Below are 20,881 nucleotides of genomic sequence, written 5' to 3' on the forward strand. Positions count from 1 at the left end.
TGGCGGAGGGGAGGCCCCAGGGTGGGGGCGGAGGGGCGAGGCGCTGTGGGGATGGCGGAGGGGGTTGGTCCCCAGGAGGCCAGAGAGGGGAAGCGCTGACGACAGAGGGGGCTCTGTGCTAGCTGAGTACTGGAGGAGGCAGGGGCTCCCCATGGGGCCATTACTGAGGGAAGCTGGGCTGGCCCTAGCACTGGTCACTCTTCCCTTCCCCCCGCTCCCCCCCATTTCCCCCCAGCTGGCTGGGCCCTGGCCTGTATTTGCACCCACTTCACAGCCTATTAGCTCCCTCCCGCAGCTCCGCCTGGCTCCTTTGTGCTGTTTCCTGGGGGCCTGGAGGACAGCGGCACCACTGGGGTCCCATGAAGTCAGAAAGCTCCTCGTCAGCCTCCTCCTGGCCCTGGCCAAACACTCCATCTGCACTCCCAGGAGGAGGTGCTGGACGAGGGGGGCTCTGCGGCTGGGGGGCCTGTTTCTGTTCCTCCCTGGTCTCACGTATCCGGGCTGAGTTCCACTGGGCAGCAGCCGCTGACTCCCTTCGAGGAGCAGTGGGCGCTGTCTGGGGTTCTCTAGCCGGGACCCTCATTTTGAGCCTCTGACCTTCACCTCAGGCCCTGTATTTCTCATTTGTTGTCCCATGGACTCATTTGGTCCCTGGGTCCAGTGGTCCCTCCTGCTAGGCTGGGGGAGGGGCCTGGAGAAGTGGGGGCACTTGCACCTGTCCACCTCCCAGGTTCCCAATAACCCCTTTCCCCCCTGTGCTGCCCAAGCCCTTCTTCCTGCGCCTCTCCTGACTGTGGCTCCTCGCCTGGCTGGGGGTGAGGAATATAGGCAAGGCCAGCTAGCGTCCCTGGCCCGGTGGGTGGGGGCAGAGAGCTGGAGGGGGTCACTCACTAGAGACTTGTGCCTGCCTTCCTTCCCAGCCACCACCTGGATCCAGAGACTGCTGGGAGCCCCAAGGCCCTCCAAGAGGAAGAGCCTGCATGGCCCCAAGTGCCTGGCCTGACCACCGCACCGAGCCCCACGAGCAGGTGAGAACCCAGTGCGATCCCCCAGGAATCGCCACCTGCCTCCCCCTGTGCAGCCGGGCCCTGCCCCCCAACTCCGCAGCCAGCAGGGACTCCCAGCCAGCGTGTGACACAGACGGGTTATTAGTCATCAGGAGCCCAGCATAAAACAGAGCTTGTTAGCACAGGAAAGCGGCAGTTACAGCCAAGTCTATCCTGGGGGGATCCAGAGTCCTGGGCTCCCCCCCACCCCAAGAGCCAAGCAGGAGACTGATCAGCTTTCAGCAGCCCACCCTCAGTCACCCCCAGGTGCCCCTCCTCCTTCCTTTGTTTCTTTCCTGGGCCAACAGGTCTCCTGGCCTCCACCTCTCACTTTGTTCTCCAACCCCCCCTGCTGATTCTTGCAGAGGATGGGCCTGGGCCCTCAGTTGCCAGGATACGGAGTGTCGGCCTGACAACCAGTCGGCATCACACCTGCCCTCTAGGGGTCTCTGCAACGATCACACACCCTTAACCCCCCACCTAGACACTTGAGTATCACATGGGGAAACCGAGGCATACAGTATTCAGATGGAACATTAAGATCATTCCCACTTTGTCACACTGGGGCACCTCAGTGTGGCTTTAATGGAGAGGTGGGAGACTACAGCTCCCAGCATGCAATGCTCCATCTTGTGCCAAGTGGCCATGCTTGGGCTCCAGGTGGAGCGTTGCATGCTGGGAGCTATGCTTCCCTTGGGCTGAAACTCCTCATGATGGCTGCATTGCATGGCTGTGCAGACGTGCTCTCTGGTTAGGCCCGGGCCAGGCGGTCCAGTGGGGCAGAAGCTGATGTTTGTGGTGCCAGGGCATGAACTCCAAAGCTGTTGTTCTGTTCTGTCCTGGCGGATCCAGCCCTGTCGTAGAAGCTCCTTGCTGATGGGATGCTTGATGAATTCCCCTGTTACACCCTCCCCCCCCAGTAGCTGTGGGTCCTCAAGCCACAGGACATAGCTTTCAGCACCTTGGACAGATACCAGTGGAATGTGTCTGATAGTCCTGGGACAAGCTGTCAGGGCCTGATACGACCCAGGAGCTGCTGCTTCTACTCCTGGAGCGTCTCAGGCACTGACTGTCCTGATGGCCTTGGCATTATCCCACCAGTGCTGCACCGAACAGAGCAACAGGGCCCTCTAAACCGGTGCCGCCCCCATGCCCTCTTGCTGCCCTGGATCAGCCCGGTGGGCCCATCTGGCCTGGTTCCCCCCTCATAGAATCATAGAATATCAGGGCTGGAAGGGACCTCAGGAGGTATTTAGTCCAACCCCCTACTCAAAGCAGGACCAATTCGCAACTAAATCATCCCAGCCAGGGCTTTGTCAAGCTGGGCCTTAAAAACCTCTAAGGAAGGAGATTCCACCACCTCCCTAGGGAACCCGTTCCAGTGCTTCACCGCCCTCCTAGTGAAAAGGTTTTTCCTAATATCCAGCCTAAACCTCCCCCACTGCAACTTGAGACCATTGCTCCTCTCCACCCGATCGGCCCAGTGGGGTGGATTCCCAGAATCAGCTGCTCTGGCTGTGGGCAGAAAGTGTCGTCCATCCCCCTCACAGCCCTTCCAGAGCCCGTGAGCCCATTGCCCCTGCAGCTGTACTAGTGAGCTGCTGGGTGGCTCCTTCCTGTGTGAGGGCAAAGCCTCGGACAACCCAGAGGGTGGGTGCCAGCGTCACGTCCCTGTCCGGCACAGAGATCTGGCTGGGGCTTGTTCCTAGGGGATGCTGGCAACACAAGGTCTTTTAGGGCCCAGCTCTGCCAGGCCCTGGGGGAGGCTCAGGGTGGGCCCTTCCTACTCAAACTCCTGTGTTTCTAGAGTGATCCTCATGGGAAAAGGTAAGAACCCTGCTGATCTGTGGGCAGGGGCATGGCTCCCTCCAGCTGCCCCTGCCAGGGGTCATTTTTCCCTTCACATCCTCCACCCTTGGGCTGGTAGCAGCAGCAGCATCCTGGCCTATGGGGTAGCCTCCCCAGCAGCAGGAGTGAGAGCCCTTGAGGTGAGATGCAGCATGTGATGGGCCGGGATTGCGGAGCAGCAGGACGGAGGTGCCACCCAATGGGGGCAGGGAGAGCGCCCGGGTGGCTGTGGCTGTGGAAAGTCAATGGGAGCAGCTCTGGAGAGGTCTGGGCACGAGGGTGCAGGGCAGGCTGCAGTCGGGGAGCGTCTTGGTGCTGCAGGACAGGAGAAGGTGCTGTCGGCTCAGAGACTGGGAGACATCAGGGTAGGGGGCAAGATTTGGTGGAGGTCTGGCTGTTTGTAGTTCTGACTCCTCCTACAGCCTCCATGTCTGTGTACAGGGGAGGCCCCCCCTCAACATTGGCAGCGGTTCTGGACTGACGAGGACCTTCAGTGCCAGCCTGACCCCACTGGGTATCCTGCTCGCCCCCCGGGACAGCAGGAGCTGCTCTGGGTCCGAAAGATGATGGGCTATGGCTACTGCCTGGGACCTGGCTCTGGGGAACCATGGAGCAGTGCCGGCGGTTCTCAATCTCCCCAGCCCTGCTCACCTTCCATCTGGCTGCCCATGCAGGGTGTGGAGATGGGCAGAGGCAGCCCAGCTGGCTTGGAAAGCTGGAGAGGGATCTTCCACCCATTCCCTAAGCAGAGGAGACAGCTACAGGCTGGCACTGAGCAAGGGCAGCAGTCAGGCATTCATCTCCCCCTGCCTCCTGCTAATCAAGAAATGAGGAATGATCAGGGAGCTGGTTTGTGGTGGGGCCTGGCAGAATAGCAGGAGAGCTCGCCCACTGGGGGGGCCCTTCGGGACCCAGAGAGGAGAATGGGGGACAAGCAGGCCTCGCCTGCGAGCTGGACTGCCGCTGGACTGCCGCGTATTCGCCCTGGGATCGGATTACTGACAAGGGGCTGTGCCAAAGCAGTGGGGTTGCCAGGGGCAGGGGCAGAGGAGGAGAGGGAGAGGGCAGCGAGCGGCCAGGGCTGGGGGTAACTGGGAGATCTCCAGGGGACGGCTGAGAGGGATGGAGCCAGGGCAGAGGAGCTGCTAGAAGGCCCAGGTGTGAGCAGCTCGGCACAGAGCTAGTGAGACACAAGCCCTGCTCCGGAGCTCCTGGCCTAACCAGACAGACAGAGGGTGAGTTGCTGCAGTTTAACAAATGGGGATGTGAATCCTAGAGGTTGTGTCTTGCTGTGGGTCACATGGGGGTCTGACTGTGGCAGACCTGAATGCGGAGCTCCTGGGTCCCAGGCCAGCCTCCCTGGCAGGGGCAGAGCTGACCATGGCGGGATTCACAGATTTCAAAGCCAGAAGAGAGCACGGGTCATCCAGTCTATCTCCTGCCTAGCACGCCCGGGGACTGCTCTGAATTAACTCCTGCTTGGACGAGAGCAGGTCCTTCCGAGTGTGCACCTTGGTCTATTGCGACAGTCCTCTGGGTCCCCTTCTGGGCAGGTAAGGAGCAGGCCCTGGTAGAGTCAGTGGGTCCCAGACCGTGCTGTGTTTCCATTTCCAATGCTTCCCTGCTCTTCCTCTGCTCACGTTATCTCCCAGCCTGGTGTGGCCTCGAGACGCCCAGTGTGTTTGGGTTTGTGGCCTTGCAGCAGGGAGAGCCTGCCAGGGCGTTGGCGGGGAAGCAACTGAGAGAACTGTCTGGATGTGTATAAAGAGCAGTGTTCAGAAACATAAACTGACCTTCTCCTCTGGCTGCCGGCTGGGCCGGCGTCTGGGGAGGGGACGGAGTGAGCACCATTATCAGGCTGCTTTTGTAATGGGGAGTGCTGAGGAAGACAGCAGGGGGCAGGGCATAGCGAGGGAGAGGAAGGGCGCAGGGCACTCCAGGATCAGAGATGGATAGAAAATCACATGCAAGGGGCCTAGTCATCTCCTGGCAGCCTGATATTAACCCTTTGCATGTTGCTGGGAAGCAGCAGCAGCCTGGGGTGGGGAGGTGCCTGAGCAAGGGAGTGCAGTGAGTGAGGACCAACTTGGGAGCAGTGAGCAGGGACCTGGGTGGATGCAGTGAATGAGGACTAGAGCACGTGCAGTGAGCAGGGTGGGTGCAGTAACGTGGGTATGGGGTGGGTGCAGTGAGCAGGGCAGGATTCCATGGTGTGGGGAATTGAGTGGGTGCAGTGAGTGGAGTGGGTTTCTGTGGTGGCAGTGTGTGGGGATGGTGGGTGTGTGGAGTAGGGTGGGATTCTGTGGCAGTGGGGAGCAAGGTGGGATTCCGTGGCGACGGGGAGCGGGGTAGGTGTGGGGAGCAGGGTGGGATTCTGTGGTGGTGGGGAGCAGGGTGGGGTGGGTGCGGGGAAGGGGGTGGGATTCCATGGTAGTGGAGAGCAAGGTGGTTTTCCGTGGCGGTGGGAAACAGGGTGGGTGCAGGGGCCAGGGTGGGATTTTGTGGTTGTGGGGAGCAGGGTGGGATGGGTGCAGGGAGGGAGCTGGGATTCCACGGTGGTAGAGAGCAAGGTGGTTTTCCGTGGCAGTGGGAAACAGGGTGGGTGCAGGGGCCAGGGTGGGATTTTGTGGTGGTGGAGAGCAGGGTGGGGTGGGTGTGGGGAGCAGGGTGGGATTCTGTGGCAGTGGGGAGCAGGGTGGGTCCCTGAGAATAGCAACATGACATTGCTGTCCTGGAAACCCAGCCTGTTCATGGGTGGTGCTGAGTGGGCGCTCCTGATGGCCTAGGGCAGGGGGTGAGGATCTGGGGTGTGGGCTGAGCAGGCTTGGGAGAGGACCATGGGTCAGTGTCATCCTGGGGCAGCCTTACTGGTGGGTGTGTGGGATGGAGTGCCTTCTGCACCCCCAGTGGGGTGCCAGGGGGGCTCCAGGGAACCTCTCCCCCAGCCCCATCTCCCCCTCATCTCTGGCTGGCCAGGTGGCCTCAGGAGGCATGGAGCGATGTGTTGCCCTTGTCACGGAGTGTGGGGGAGTCCGTCCCTGCACCCCTCTTCCTGGAACCCACAGTGACTTTTAGCCAGCCAGTAAAACAGAAGGTTTATAGGACAACAGGAACGCAGATTACAGCAGAGCCTGTAGGCACAGTCAGGACCCCTCAATCGAGTCCTTCTGGGCTTTCAGGGTGCTTGGATCCTAGCTAGGATACCCTGAATTCCGCCCACACAGCCCCAAAAAAACTCAAAAACTACTTCCCTCCTGCTGGCCCCTTCCTTTGTCCTCCTTCCCGGGCAAAGGTGTTGACCTTTCCCCCCCCCTTACCTAGCTCAGGTTACAGGCTCCGTATTGTCCATCCCCTAAAGTCCTCCCCTGCTGTCCCTCCCCACACAGACAGCCCCTACTCCATCACAGCCCTTCCCTGAAATGTCCGCCTTCCCGGGCTGCTCTCAGCAGGGCCCAGGGCACACCACTAACATGGCCACTGCTATGCTGCGCCCTCATCAAAGATGGCCGTCCCAAGGAAAGCCAAATCAGGCTGACCCTGGGAAGATGGTGGGCCCTGCAGTGTGAGGGCAGGAGAACGGGGCGGGGGCACGCAGGGGAGCTGTGTGGGGAAAGGAGAATCTGCAGGGGGTAGAGAATATGGGGCAGGGACAGGGAGTGTGAAGGGTGGGAATAGGGTGACTAGATGTCCTGTTTTTAAAAGGACAGCCCCGTTTTTTGGGACGTTTTCTTATATAGGCACCTGTTACCCCCCACCCTGTCTCATTTTGTCTCTGGTACAAAGGAAGGACAAACCGTGTTAGGTGGGAGCAGCAGACTGGAGATCAGCTTATAAGGCAGCGGTGGGCAGGGCTGGCAGGGTGGGGAGGCTGGAGGTTGGCCCTGCATAGCCTGCACGCACCATTGGTGAGGGTTTGGCTGCCTGGTAGGCAATGCCTTGAGGTGGGTTATGGGATCAGGCTTGGGGTTGGTGACACAGTGAGATGCTCTGGGTGTCCAGCCCTGCACAGGGACCCTGTGCCAAGGTTCTGGGGTGCTGGGTCAGTGCCCAGGCCCTCCTGCCCCTCACGAGCCCCTGCCTGGGCACTGGCTGCAGGGACTTGCCCTGGGGACTGATGGGGGTGGGGACCAGGAGCCTGCAGGTGAGAGCACAGAGGCAGCTTGGCTCAGGTGCATGCAGGAGCAAGAGCAGCACAGGCCTCTCAGCAGCCAGGAGGGGAGGGTCTGTGCTGGGGGCTGCAGGGAGCCCCCCCCCCTCGAGCCCCGCCTCTGCTCCCCAAACCCTCGCAGCGTTTCTGCCTGAGGAGAGGTGGTTCCGCTCTGGGGCACGCTGCGTCTGGGTGCCAAGTCTGTTCCCCCGGGACATGCTCACTGCATAGTGCCTCTCACACAGGCCTGGGGCACCCAGCAGAAACGGAGAAGGCTCCGAGCACAGAAGTGGGGGCAGGGCTGGCCCCAGTCGCCTGGGTTCCTGAGGAGGAGGAGGGGCTCTCTCCCCAGTTAGTCTCTGTCCGGGAGCAGCCGCATGGCTTGGGCCTGTGGGGAAAGCCTGTGTCCCAGCATCTCCAGTGAGGCACACAAGCTTTGTGCTAGGCCCTGCAGGTGCACATAACATGCACCCAGGCCCTGCACACATACTGCACAGGCCAGGGCCAGCCGCAGAGGCTGACACTACACAGGCATGGGGGCCAAGGTTGTATAATTTTGGGGGGTGCCCAGAACGGGTCGAAGTCCTGCCCCCCACACTTGCCTTGTAAGCTGATATATATCCTACCCCTGTCCACTTCCCCCACCCTGGGCATGGGGCCAGCAGCGGAGCCCCGGGCAGCAGCTGGGACCCCATGCAAAATGTGGAGGTGCTGCAGCACCCCCCACACCCCTCGGTCCTGCGCCTATGAAATAAGGTTAAGCGGGCCCTTCAAGTTGATGCTCAGTGGAGAATTGTGAACAGAGATACTGTTTTCATCAGAATGTACAGGTCTGTCGCATCTTACGTGCATTTAACATGCGCGGTTTTAGCTTTACGCTGTCGGCAAAAACAAAAATTAAAAAAAGAGAAAAATAACAATTTTAATACTGTACCTGTAGTGCGGGCGATTCTGCCTGTTACACTCTATGTAATTTTGACTATACGCGATTTTTGCTTTACGCACTGACTGCGGAACGTAACCCCAGCATAAGATGAGACTCGCCTGTATGTAAAATATCAGCCCAAACATTGGGGGAGCCAGGCTCACGTTCCTCAATATTGGTGGAGCATGGGCACCACGGGCCCATATAACTCGCCACTTATGTGCACAGGGGCTGAATAACCAGACGTGGGGCGAGCTGCAGGGGACTGAGCTATCAGGCACACCAGCCTTTGTATCCAATAGGAGCACCCTGAGGGGGGTCTGTGGATCTGGGGTGCTGTCCAGTCAGGGGTGTCCCTGCGGCCAAGCTGACATGGGACACGTTGGCTGGCATAGCAGTGTCGCCTGGGGGAGGTTTTCACAGCATTTCTGCACCAGCCAAGCCCCAGTGCAGATGCAGTTCCAGTGTCGGGCTGCAGCGTATTCTGTTCAGGGAACAGGTAGGAGCTGTACAGCAGAGCACTCCTGTCCTCGCAGGCTGCATCTCCACTAGGAAGGGTTGCTGGTGTGACTCTGCCAGTGATCCCTTCTAGCACAGACCTTGTCTGAGCACGTCATGGCTGCGGTCTGGCGTGTGCTGCTCCAGGGGGGTAGCATGGTGTGAGCGTGTCGTGGCAGCGGGCTGGCATGTGCTGCTCCAGGGGGGTAGTGTGGTGTGAGCGTGTGGTGGCAGCAGGCTGGCGTGTGCTGCTCTGGGGGGTAGTGTGGTGTGAGTGTGTCATGGCAGTATGTCATGGCTGCAGGCTGGCGTGTGCTCCAGGGGGTAGCGTAGTGTGAGCGTGTCGTGGCAGCGTGTCATGGCTGCGGGCTGGCGAGTGCTCCAGGGGATAGCGTGGCGTGAGCGTGTCGTGACTGCGGGCTGGCGTGTGCTCCAGGGGGTATCGTGGTGTGAGCGTGTCGTGGCTGCGGGCTGGCGTGTGCTCCAGGGGGTAGCGTGGTGTGAGCGTGTCGTGGCAGCGTGTCATGGCTGCGGGCTGGCGAGTGCTCCAGGGGATAGCGTGGCGTGAGCGTGTCGTGACTGCGGGCTGGCGTGTGCTCCAGGGGGTATCGTGGTGTGAGCGTGTCGTGGCTGCGGGCTGGCGTGTGCTCCAGGGGGTAGCGTGGTGTGAGCGTGTCGTGGCTGCGGGCTGGCGTGTGCTCCAGGGGGTAGCGTGGTGTGTCGTGGCTGCAGGCTGGCGTGTCCTGCTCCACGGGTAGCTGGTCAGGGTAGCAAGTCCTGTTCCTCTGTCCCAGCAGGAGGAGCGCTCTTGGCTGCGGACAGCGAGTGTGCAAGACCGTGCGCTACGCGCCCAGGGTGGAGGGATGGAGCCGGGCAGGGAGTTTGCATTGGGCTGTTTCAGTGGGTTGCCCAGGCCTGGTTGCTCAGTGATCGGCGTCTAGGGACAGTGTGGGCACCTCTGTGGGCACCTAGTCAGTGTGTCTCCCCTTCCCTGGCCCTCTCGTCTGGTAGCCAGGAACTGTGGCTGTGGGGAGCTTTGGCTCTTTTTGTTCCCATAGAGCTCTGTGTCCGCCTGTCTGTCCTGTACGCACCCCGCCCCAGTGGTGGCCTCCTCCCAAGCTGCAGCGGTGGGTGAGCCCTCTGGGGGGGTCACTGGCCGGGGATGGGTCTAGGGAAACATGCCCCAGCAGTGGACAGCTTTGGGATGCTTGCCCCCAAGTGGGGGGCTCAGCCTCCTCCCAAGCACTAGAGCCCCTGGTGCCCAGCTGAGAAAGGCCATGACCGGAGTTCTCTGCTCCCCAGAGGGAGAGGGGCCTGGGGCACTCCCCCTAGGGCCCCTCCTCTAAGGAGCCGCTGCCAGCTCAGCTGAGCCCAGGCAGAGAGCTGGGAGCTGAGGGGAGGGGTGCTAACAGGTGAGGGCTGTTCAGGGAGCCAGGCAGCTGCAGAGAAGGGGGTCAAGGAGGGGAGGCCTGGGGCAGAGATGGGGCAGCAGGGAAGTAATGAGGTCTGCGGCAGGGGAAGTACTGAATGGGCACCATGGTGGTAACATAGGGAGGGATAGGGACAGGGGTGGTTGGTGCTGATAGGGGACATAGGGAGGGGAGAGCACGGAGGAGCTTGGCTTGGGGGCAGTGCCTGGGGCCAGAGGGGTCTGATGGGGGGCAGGACCAGAGCAGAGTGGAGGATGAGGTGCCTGGGGCCAGAGGGGGTCCAGTGGGGGGCAGGACCAGAGCAGGGTGGGGGGATAGGGGAACTGGCTGGGGGGCAGTGCCTGGGGCCTGAGGGGGTCTGATGTGGGGCAGGACCAGAGCAGTGTGGGAAGATGGGGGAACTGGCTGGAAGCAGTGCTTGGGGCCCATGGGGGTCCGATGGGGGGCAGGACCAGAGGAGGGTGGGGAAATGGGGGAACTGGCTGGTGGGCAGAGCCTGGGGCCAGAGGGGGTCCGATGGGGGGCAGGACCAGAGCATGGTGGGGAAATGGGGGAACTGGCTGGTGGGCAGTGCCTGGAGCCAGAGGGGTCTGGTGGGGGACAGGACAAGAGCCGGGTGGGGGATGGGGAAACTGGCTGGGGGGCAGTGCCTGGGGCCAGAGGGGGTCTGGTGGGGGGCAGGACCAGAAGCAGGGTGTTGGGATGGGGGATACTGGCTGGGGGGCAATGCTGGGCCTGGTGGGTGGTCCAGTGGAGGGCAGGAACCAAGGCGGGGGGGGGGAACTGGCTGAGGGGGCAATGCCTGGGGCCCGAGGGTCTGGTTGGGGGGCAGGACCAGAGCGGGTGTGGGATGGGGGAACTGGCTTGGAGGGCATGCCTGGGGCCTGTGGGCGGGTCCAGTGGGGGTCAGGACAAGGTGGGGGGCGAGGAACCAAGCGGGGGCAATGCCTGGCCTGTGGGGGGCCAAGGACAAGCGGGATGGTGGGAACTGGCTGTCCCCGAGGCAGTGCCTGCGGGCCCGTGGGTCCAGTGCGGGGCAGTCCAAGGCAGGGTGGGGGATGGGGCAACTGGTGGGGCAGTGCCTGGCGCCAGAGTGTCCGGCGGGGGACGGGCTCAGGCTGGTGCCGCGGATGGGGAAGGGGGCGAGGCCCAGCGGTCCGTGGCGCGCCCCCCCGCCGAGGACCGGCGGTCGGTCCCGCCGATTGGGCTGCTCCGCGGCCAAGCGCCCCGGGCCGGCTGCCCCGCGAAGCGCCGGGCTGGGGACCGCGGGCGGGGGCCGGCGCGCGGCGAAATCAGACCCGTCTGCCGGCACCATCCGCGCTGCATAAACGCCTCTGTGCGCCTGACAAGGGAGGCTGTTGCCTGCCACCCGCCGGGATCGACCGAACCGCCGCCCTTGCGTGGGGCCCGCGAGAGGCCGGCCGGGCGCTTGGCAGCCGGCGGCAGGTTGCACGTGTTCCCGGGGGCCCCGCCGCCCAGCCGGAACGCTCGGCCCAGACCAGCCTCGGGACGCCTGAGAGTGCACTGGGGCGGGGGCTCGGCACGCTCGGCGTGCTGGGCCCGGCTCCGCGGGGGATTCCCCCCTCCCGGGCCCTGGCGGCGCAGTCACGGCAGCCTCACCCAGCCGGCCCCGCCCCCGAGCCGCCGGGCGCCGGAGCAGGCGCTGCGCACCGAGCCCGCAGCCCCCAATGGGCTGGGGAACACGCGCCGGCGGAAGCCCCGGAGCCGAGCGCAGCGGGACAGACACAGGGCCCAGGTCAGGGCCCTGCTGGGGGGCGCCGGGACAGGTGCCGCCGCCCCCATGTGAATAAGCAGGATGCCCGTGCCGCGCGCGGCACGTCGAATATCCCTCCAGAAACACTCTTCCTGGACATCCATCATCCGTCAAGTTCGAAGGGCAGAGTAAGTGCGGCGGGGGCCGGGAGTGTCCCCCACTGCCTGCGGGTGTCCCCTCCCCGACCCCGTGGTTGTGTGTGTGTGGGGGGTGCTCTGGTGGTGTACCCGTGCCCCCAGCCCCTGTTGTGTGTGTGTGGGGCGCGGCTTCTCTGTGCGTGCTCCTGAGCGGTGTCCCCCACCCGTACCCGTGGGCGTGTCCTGTGTGTGTGTGGTGGGTTCTTTGTGTGTGCTCCTGCGTGTGTCCTGTGTTTTTTTTTCTTTATCCCGTGTGTGTTTTGTGGTGTGGGGGGGGGGTTTCTCTGTGTGTGCTTTTGCGTTTTTTTCGTGTTGGGGTTTTTGGTTTTGACCCCGTGTGGGTGTGTGGGGGTGTTGTGTGTGTCCCCCGGCCCCCAGTTTCACCGTGTGTTCGTGTGTGGGGCGGGTTCTCTGTGCGTGATCCTTGCGGGTGTCCCCCCCGACCCCGTGGTGCTGTCTGTGTGTGTGGAGTTGGGGGTTCTCTGTGGTGCTCTGTTTGTGTCCCCGTGTTGTTGTTTCTGGCCCCCTTTGTGTGTGTGTGGGTTTGTGTGTTTTTGGGGGGGTTCTCTGTTGTGTGTCCTGCGGTTCATTTCCCTGTTTGTTTGTTCGTCTTTTGTGTTTTTGTGTGTGGGGGTGTGTCTGGTTGTGGGTCCCTGTGCCCCCAGTTTGTTTGGTGCTGGGGTTTCCTTGGGTGTGCTCTGTGCGTGGGTTGTCGGTGTTTGGCCTGTGGCCCCCCGTTTTTTTGTGTGTCTGTGTTTGTTGTTGGGTTCTTTTGTTGTTGTGTCCCTTGTCCCCACCCCGTGTGGTCTTGTGTTGTGTGTGGGGTGGTGTTTCTGTGTGTGGGTGTGGGTTTTTGTTTTTAAGTTTGTGTGTGTGGACCCCGTTGTGTGTCTGTGTATGGGGGGATGTGCTCTGTGTGTCCCCGTGCCCCCGGCCCCCTGTGTGTGTGGGTGGGTTGGGCGGGTTCTCTGTTGCGTGCTTTTTGCGGGTTTCCCCCCCCCTCGACCCGTGTGTGTCTTTTGTGTGTGTGTGTGTGGGGGGTTCTCTGTGTGTGCTCCTGCGGGTGTCCCCCCCCGACCCTGTGTGTGTCTGTGTGTGTGTGTGTGGGGGGGGTTCTCTGTGTGTGCTCCTGCGTGTGTCCCTGTGTCCCCCCCGACCCCGTGTGTGTCTGTGTGTGGGAGCTCTGTGTGTCCCCGTGTCCCCCAGCCCCTGCGTGTGTCCCTGTGTCCCCCAGTGTCTGTGTGTGTGTGTGGGTGCTCTGTGTGTCCCTGTGTCCCCCAGCCCCTGTGTGTGTGTGGGTTCTCTGTGTGTGCTCCTGCGTGTGTCCCTGTGTCCCCCCCCCCGACCCCGTGTGTGTCTGTGTGTGGGAGCTCTGTGTGTCCCCGTGTCCCCCAGCCCCTGCGTGTGTCCCTGTGTCCCCTAGACCCTGTGTGTGTCTGTGTGTGTGTGTGGGGTGCTCTGTGTGTCCCCTTGTCCCCCAGCCCCAGTGTGTGTGGGTGGGGGGGGAGTTTCTGTGTGTATGCTCCTGCGTCCCCCAGCCCCTGTGTGTGTGTGTGTGTGTGGGGGGAGGAGTTTCTCTATGTATGCTCCTGCATCCCCCAGCCCCTGTGTGTGTGTGTGTGTGTGGGTTCTCTGTGTGTGCTCCTGCGTGTGTCCCTGTGTCCCCCAGACCCTGTGTGTGCGGGTGCTCTGTGTGTCCCCATGTCCCCTAGCCCCTGTGTGTGTGTGGGGGGGGTTCCCTGTGTGTGCTCCTGCGTGTGTCCCTGTGTCCCCTAGCCCCTGCGGGTGTCCCTGTGACCCTCTAGACCCTGTATGTGTGGGTGTGTGTATCCCTGTGTGTGTGGGTGCTCTGTGTGCCCCTGTGACCCCCCCAGACCCTGTGTGAGTGTGGGGGGTTCCCTGTGTGTACTCCTGCGTGTGCATGTGTCCCCCAGCCCCTGTGTGTGTGTGTGTGTGTGTAGTGCCCTGTGTGCCCCAGACTGTGTGTGTGTGTCTGTCTGTCTGTCCCTGTGTGTGTGGGATGCTCTTGTGTGCCTCTGTGTACCCCAGCCCCTCTGTGTGTGTGTGTGTGTGTGTGTGTGTTCAGTGCTCTATGTGTTCCTGTGTGTATGTGGAGGGAGTTCCCTGTGTCCTCCAGCCCGTGTGTGTCCTTGTGTGCCCCAGCCCTTCCCCCTGGGTGTCTCCCAGCCCCTGTGTGTGTATGTGGGGGAGTGCCTTGTGTGTGTCTGGGCGTGTCCTCCAGCCCCTCTGTGTGCCCCAGCCTTGTGTGTGTGTGTGGGGGGTGGTGTCCCTGTGAGTGCATGTGCTCAGGTTGTGCGTATGCTCTGTGTGTGGGAGGGTGTGTGTGCATGTGCAGTGTGTATGTGTGTGTGTGGAGGGTGGGGAGGAGAGGGTGTCCCTGTGCGGGTGTGTGTGAAAGGGATGCCCCAGGTTTGTGTGCTTGGGAGCGAGGTGTGTGGCCCAGTCAGTAGCAGGGGAAATCGGATCAGTGCTTCCTGACTGAGTTAGTGTGCCCAGGCGGCTGAGGCTGGGGAAAGGCCCGTGCTGTGGGGCACTGGAGCAGCTGAGTGCTAAATGGGGGGCAATTCCTGTCTGTGCCCAGTACAGAACTCTCCTCTGCCGGCCCTGCGGATTGTGTGCCAGGCCGGGATATGGGCTTGTGGACAGCTGATCATTGTGGGGCTGGGCCTGGCAGCACCAGAGCTGGATGCCTGTGTCTGCCCTGGTGTAGCTGTGCCTCAGTTCCCCCATCTGTAGGGTGGGGCTGACCCTCCCTCCCATGCTCTGAAGGTGACTCTGAGGAGGGCTGTCTGGAGAGGAGACTCGGCTGGGCTGGGCTGCCGAAGAATCAGTCTCCGGCAAGGGCCCACAACTCAGCCTGTGATGAAGGGCTTGTGTTTGATAGGGCTGGTACAGAGCTGTACCATGGGACAGGGGCTTTAGTGTGTGCCAGTTGCGACTGTGTGTGTGCGTGTGTATGCACCCGTGGGTGCCTGCCGTGACTGGGTGTATATGTATGTGTACATTCCACGGTGTGCCAGCCGTGACTGTGTGTGTGTGTGTGTATGCACTTGTGGGTGCCTGCCGCGACTGGGTGTGTTTGTGTGTGTACATTCCAGGGTGTGCCAGCCGTGACTGTGTGTGTGTGCGTGTACACTCCAGGGTGTGCCAGCTGCGACTGTGTGTGTGCGTGTGTATGCACCCGTGGGTGCCTGCTGCGACTGTGTGTGTGTGCGTGTACACTCCAGGGTGTGCCAGCTGTGACTGGGTGTGTGTGCGTGTACACTCCAGGGTGTGCCAGCTGTGACTGGGTGTGTGTGCGTGTACACTCCAGTTTGTACCAGCCGCGACTGTGTGTGTGTGTGCGTACACTCCAGGATGTGCCAGCCGCAACTGTGTGTGTGTGTGTATGCACCCATGGGTGCCTGCCACGACTGTGTGTGTGTGCATGTACACTCCAGGGTGTGCCAGCCGCGACGGTGTGTGTGCGTGTGTATGCACCCATGGGTGCCTGCTGCGACTGTGTGTGTGCGTGTACGCTCCCGGGTATGCCAGCCGTGACTGTGTGTGTGTGTGTGTATGCAGCCGTGGGTGCCAATCGAGACTGGGTGTGTGTGCGTGTACACTCCAGGGTTTGCCAGCCGCACTGGGTGTGTGCACGTGTAGGCTCCTGGGTGTACCAGCCGCGACTGGGTGTGTGTCTGTGCGCGTGTAGGCTCCCGGGTGTGCCTGCTGCGACTGTGTGTGTGTGCGTGTGTATGTTGCTGGGTGTTCCAGCCACGACTGTGTGCGTGCGTGCGTGTGTACGCTCCCGGGTGTACCAGCCGCGACTGGGTGTGTGTGTGTGTAGGCTCCCGAGTATGCCTGCTGTGACTGTGTGTGTGTGTGTACGATCCCGGGTGCCAGCCGTGACTGTGTGTGTATGTGTGCACACGTGCACACTCCTGTGTGTGTGCGTGTGTATGCTCCCGTGGGTACCAGCTGCGACCGGGTGTGTGTGCTTGTACGTTCCCAGGTGTGCCTGCTGCGACTGTGTGTGTGTGTGCGCGCGCGCATGTACACTCCCGTGTGTGCCAGCCGCAACTGTGTGTGTGCGTGTGTATGCTCCCGTGGGTGCCTGCTGCAACTGTGTGTGTGTGCGCATGCGTGTACGCTCCCGGGTGTGCCAGCCGCGCCTGGGTGTGTGTGCCTGCTGCGCGCGCGTGTGTGTGTGTGTGTGTACACACTCCCGGGTGTCCCTGCTGGGCTGCCGCTGTACCTGGGAGTGACTCGGAAGAAGCCAGTCAGTTCTCAGCTTAGTGGTGGGGTGGCACTGGTGTGTGACAAGCGATGTCTAGGTGTGGGCTGTTGTTACACACAGTAGCGTGGGGTGGGTCTCGCTTGCCCACGTTCCCCTGGTCACGCTCACATGGGCCTGCGGCCTCAGCCCACACGCTGGTGGGACTCTGGGGTAAGGGATGGGATGTCTCTGCTCTGGGCGGAGGCCCACGTGGGAGCTGTGGCAGTGGCTGCGTGGCCAGCCCAAGGCGAATGCCTCTTGCAGGGCTGCGCGGGCACCAGCAGAGAACTGCTTCCCCCAGCTGCGCAGGTAGGGCACCCCCTGAGGCGGCTCCCCTTGCCAGAGAGCCCAGGGCTCAGGAGCAGGGCGAAGCGAGGAAGCTGCTCCTGGGAGGCCTGGCCTGGGGCCTGCAGGGAGGGGAGGCGAGGCAGCTTGCAGGCCCCAGGCCTCAGGGTTGTTTATCCCCAGCGTGCGGCTGCTGGCACCGGCTGCCCTGGCAGGTCTGCGAATGCAAAGGCTGCTGCGGATGCAGCGAGTAAACAGGCCGTGGCTGGGAGAGCGCGCAGGAAGGCTCAGGGCTAGGAAAGCAGGGTTGAGGGGCACCGATGTCGGGGAGTGGGGGGCTCCAGCAGAGCTTGGACTGCAGCCAGGCGGGGGCTGAAGTGTCTCTGCTCGTCTGGAGCAGTGTGAAGGCCAGTGCAGGGAGGCGGGGGGTGGGGCTGAGCACTGGCAGAACCAGCTGCTCCCAAGGGAGCCGGGCAATGCAGAGGCAGCATCTGCAGCGCTGGGTGTCTGGCAGACGCTGTGGGCATCCGGTCAGTGGGGCCGGCCCCTGGCGCTGTGTGTGGGGGGTGGCAGTGGGATCTGTGGCTCCTGTGGTCCCCTGTGATTCCCCCTGTGGGCGGGGGCGGAGCGTGGGCGGATGGAGTCTCTGCCCCCCCCCAGCCTTGCCAGGACACTGCGCTTCTCTGCAGTGCATCGGCCCTGGCCCCCAAGGGGAGACCCCAGCAGGCCTGGTGAAATCGGATTGAGGTGGAGGCAGGAGCTGGGTCTAATCGATCGGAGTGGGAGCCTGGCTCCTCTCTGGGCGGTAGTGGGAGTGGGCAGGCTGGGGAGACAGCCCCAAGGGTAGCCGTGCTGCTAGCCGCCCGCCCTCTCATTGCCTCTCCCCCACAGGCCGGAAGTTCATCATCGCCAACGCCCGGGTGGAGAATTGCGCCGTGATCTACTGCAACGATGGCTTCTGCGAGCTGTGTGGCTACACACGGGCCGAGGTCATGCAGAAGCCCTGCACTTGTGACTTCCTGTACGGGCCCCGCACCCAGCACAGCGCCACTACCCAGATCGCGCAGGCCCTGCTAGGCTCCGAGGAGCGCAAGGTGGAGATCTGCTTCTACCGCAAGGATGGTAGGGACCCCCCTGGGCTGTGCCGTCATGCCGTGGGGCTGGGTGTGGGCACATGATGCTGTGCCAGGGGGCTGGGCATGGGCATGTGGTGCTACGGTAGGGGGCCAGGCGTGGGCATGTGGCACCGTGCCGCAGGGTGAGGGTCCGGGTGTGGGCACGTGGCGCCGTGCTGCGGGGTGGGGGTCCGGGTGTGGACACGTGGCGCCGTGCTGTGGGGTGGGGGTCCGAGCGTGGGCACGTGGCGCCATGCCACGGGGTGGGGGTCCGGGCGTGGGCACATGGCACCGTGCTGCCGAGTGGGGGTCTGGGTGTGGGCATGCGGCGCCATGCTGCTGGGTGGGGGTCTGGGTGTGGGCATGCGGCGCCTTGCTGCCAGGTGGGGGTCTGGGTGTGGGCATGCGGTGCTATGGTGTGGGGTCGGGCATGGGCACGTGGTGCTGTGCCAGAGTGTGGGCACGCGGTGCCGGGGTGGGGGGCTGGGCTGGACAGGGGGACACAGCGCCATGCTGGAGTGGGGGGCTGGGTGCGGGCACGCAGCACCCCTCATGGGGGTGGGGACTGGGGGGACACAGTGCCGTGTGGGGGTGGAGGGCTGGGTGCTGGGACGTGGCTCTCCTTGTGAGTGTGGGGGAACGCTGCACCATGCTGGGAGTGGGGGGCCTGGCTGGGCGGGGGGACACATTGCCTGGCATGGGCATGGAGGTCCGGGCATGGGGATGTGGTGCCTTGGGTGGCTGTGGAGGTTGGTGGTGTGGGGATGCAGCCCCACTTGTAGATGTGAAGGGGGAAGGGAGGAGGTGGCACCCTTCTGCCTCAGCACTGAGATGACGGTCTGGTCCCAGGGCTGGTGGGGAAGGTGTTCGGAGCTGGTCCCAACCTGCCCCCCGGCGTGCGCCGTCTCTGTGGGGTGGCAGAGCCTGTGCTGGGTGGAGGGCATGATCGCTCCCATGAAGGGTGGCGGCCGGGGGGCAGGAGAGCCATGGAAAGGCAGGCATCAGCCATTGTGTCCTGCCCACGGGGCCCAGCGTCCTGGGGTGCCTATTGGAGCAGGGCATTGGGCTGTGGGGTCCCATGTTCTGTGGCAAACCCACAACACTGGGCTGGCCATTTGTCTGCAGGGGAATGGCCCCAGGTCCCGAACAGCCGGTCCCCCGCCCTGGGGCCCGATTGGAGGTGGTGCCCCCTAGAGGGGAAAGGTCCCATGTCCTGTCCCGCCTTCCAGTGCCAGCCAGTCCCCTCCCATGACCACTTTCCAAGCAGGGAGAGAGAGCCCAGGGGCCATGGGGGCAGGTGTCACGGAGTCCCCGGGCGAAGCTCTGGAACTGCTCCCCACAAAGCCAGGCAGGACTTTGGGGAGCCTCCTCTCCCTTGGAGCAGACTTGTTCAGGGCAAGAAGCTCACACGTCTTCACCTCCTGGGTCTCTCCTTGGAGCATTCAGCATCCTCTGCCCCTCCGTGGGCTTCCCACAGCGAGCCCACCCAGGCGGGGTCCTGGGGAAGCCACAGGGTTCTGCACCCCCACTTTGCAGTCAGACGTGACTCTCAGCCAGCCAGTAAAACAGAGGGTTTTTTGATGACAGGAACAGGGTCTAAAACAGAGTTTGTAGGTACAGAGAACGGGACCCCTCGGCCGGGTCCATTCGGGGGGGCAGTGAGCCAGACCCCCCCTTCCCCCCGTCTGCACTTCACTCCTCGTCCCCAGCCAGCTCCAGACTGAACCCCCTCAGCCCCTCCTCTCTGCTCAGCCTCTTTCCTGGGCCAGGAGGTCACCTGACCTGTTTGTTCTCCTCCATCTTTAGCGTCCCCTTGCGGGGGGCCGGGGAAGTGCCCGGGCTATTTGTTGCTAGGATACAAAGGTTCAGCCATTTATGCACGCTGGAGACTTAAGAACTGCATAGGGGAAACTGAGGCACCCGCACAGTATTCAGCGGAACCATTAAGTACAGTCCCACTTCGTCCCAGCTGGGCTGTGGGGTCCCCATGCCTGTCCCTCTGTGCTCTTGCAGGCTTACCCACGGCACTGCCTGGTGGCGATTTATGATTATTTGTGTGCGTGTGAAAGCCGCCGTCCGTCACAGGCAGACAGACCCTTGAGTTAACGGCCTGCTGAGGCCAGGCGGCGTGGTGTGGTGTGGCCATCAATCAGCGGTGCTGAGGCTTGCTGCAGGGTGGGTGGCGCCCTTGGCCCGACGTGCACACAGTGCCTGCACTCCCCAGCACCTTCCAGCACTCAGAGGGTGAGAACCATGGTCCCCACGTGGCCCTGTGTAGCACGCAGTGTGTCTGGCGCCCCGCCCTGGGGCACTGCCCTCGCCGGCTGGGAAAGAGCAGCCGAGCCAGGCACCCACCAGGGTCTCAGCCTCCTGCCCAGTAAGCCCTGGTCTGGCAGTGGGGTGGGGCAGGGAAAGGAGAGCCAGGCACCCCGTCCCATTCTGTGGGGCGTTGCTCTTCCACCCACGGCTGGCTGGGGGACCCTGGGCAAGTCCCTCCCTGGCTGGAACCTGGGGCTGATGTGCCGGCCCTGCCCCAGATCGTGGCACAGAGCACTGAGCCTTGCTGTAGCCTGTGGCACTGGGCAGCCTGTCATGAACCTGCTCTAGTGCCACTGTCCTGCTGGTGGGCGGGTGCCCAGCGAGGCCAGACTGCGGCGTGGGAGCAGTGGACAGCTGCTTGGAGTGTGATGTGCAGCTAGCTCTGGGGAGGAGGGCTGCCACCAGCTGTGCAGGAGAATGTGGCTGGGCCCGAAGCCATGGCTCAGGTCTCGCTGTGGGGGGCTGCGGGGTATTGCTGCCCAGGCTCAGCAGGTGGGAGCGGAGATGCACACGTGACCCCTGCAGTGTGGGGCAAAGTGGGTGTTGTGGCCTAGGGCTCTGGCCTTTTGCTTGGTGCTAGGAACCATCCTCCTGCAGGCCCCATGTGAGCGCTGGGGGGTGGCTGCAGGGCCTGGAGCACGTCCCTGCGGGGGAGCCAGCCCTCCCACACCAGGTGTCTCTGCTCTAGCCCAGGCAGCTGCCTCCGGCTCTCAGCAGCCTTCCCCGGTTCCGGCCAGCAGCGTAAACAGATCTGGTTCCCAGCTGCCGGCCCCTCTTGGCTCTGCACCCGCAGCGGGGACCTGAGGACAACAGGGGCTGGGGGGCAGCTTGCGGGGGGAGTGTCAGGGGTGATGAGCTGTGTCAGGGGCAGGCCTGACAGTCTCACTCCCAGGCTCCTCCCCCCGTAAGTCAAGGGGGTCCCGCTGTGAGCCCGGTGCCACGGGAGCTGCTCTCCCGGGCCTGAGGGGGCAAGGAGCTGGAAGGTGGGGGTGGGATCTACTGCTGGACCGGGGGGGCTGGGGACATGAGAAGGGGGCTGTAAAGCTGGGTGGGGGGTGGGACTCTGGGGCAGGGGTAG

General features: G+C 63.1%; 2 protein-coding genes across 2 annotated transcripts in view; both read left to right on the forward strand.

Moving 5' to 3' along the window:
* FASTK (Fas activated serine/threonine kinase) overlaps positions 1-8,965 on the forward strand; it is a 419,919-nt gene extending 410,954 nt beyond the window's left edge. Inside the window, exon 10 of the transcript XR_012655145.1 lies at positions 8,952-8,965. The gene's annotated coding sequence lies outside the window, so the exon portion shown is untranslated. The remainder of the gene's footprint in view (positions 1-8,951) is intronic.
* The window catches only part of LOC116827455 (voltage-gated inwardly rectifying potassium channel KCNH2), a 169,749-nt gene continuing 153,161 nt past the window's right edge, over positions 4,294-20,881 (forward strand). Inside the window, 2 exon segments of the mRNA XM_075063415.1 lie at positions 4,294-4,447; positions 17,261-17,491. Coding sequence (XP_074919516.1) covers positions 17,362-17,491 — 130 coding nt within the window. The 5' untranslated portion in view covers positions 4,294-4,447; positions 17,261-17,361.

Source organism: Chelonoidis abingdonii, chromosome 2 (genome assembly GCF_003597395.2).
Source record: "Chelonoidis abingdonii isolate Lonesome George chromosome 2, CheloAbing_2.0, whole genome shotgun sequence".
Lineage (NCBI taxonomy): Eukaryota > Metazoa > Chordata > Testudines > Testudinidae > Chelonoidis > Chelonoidis abingdonii.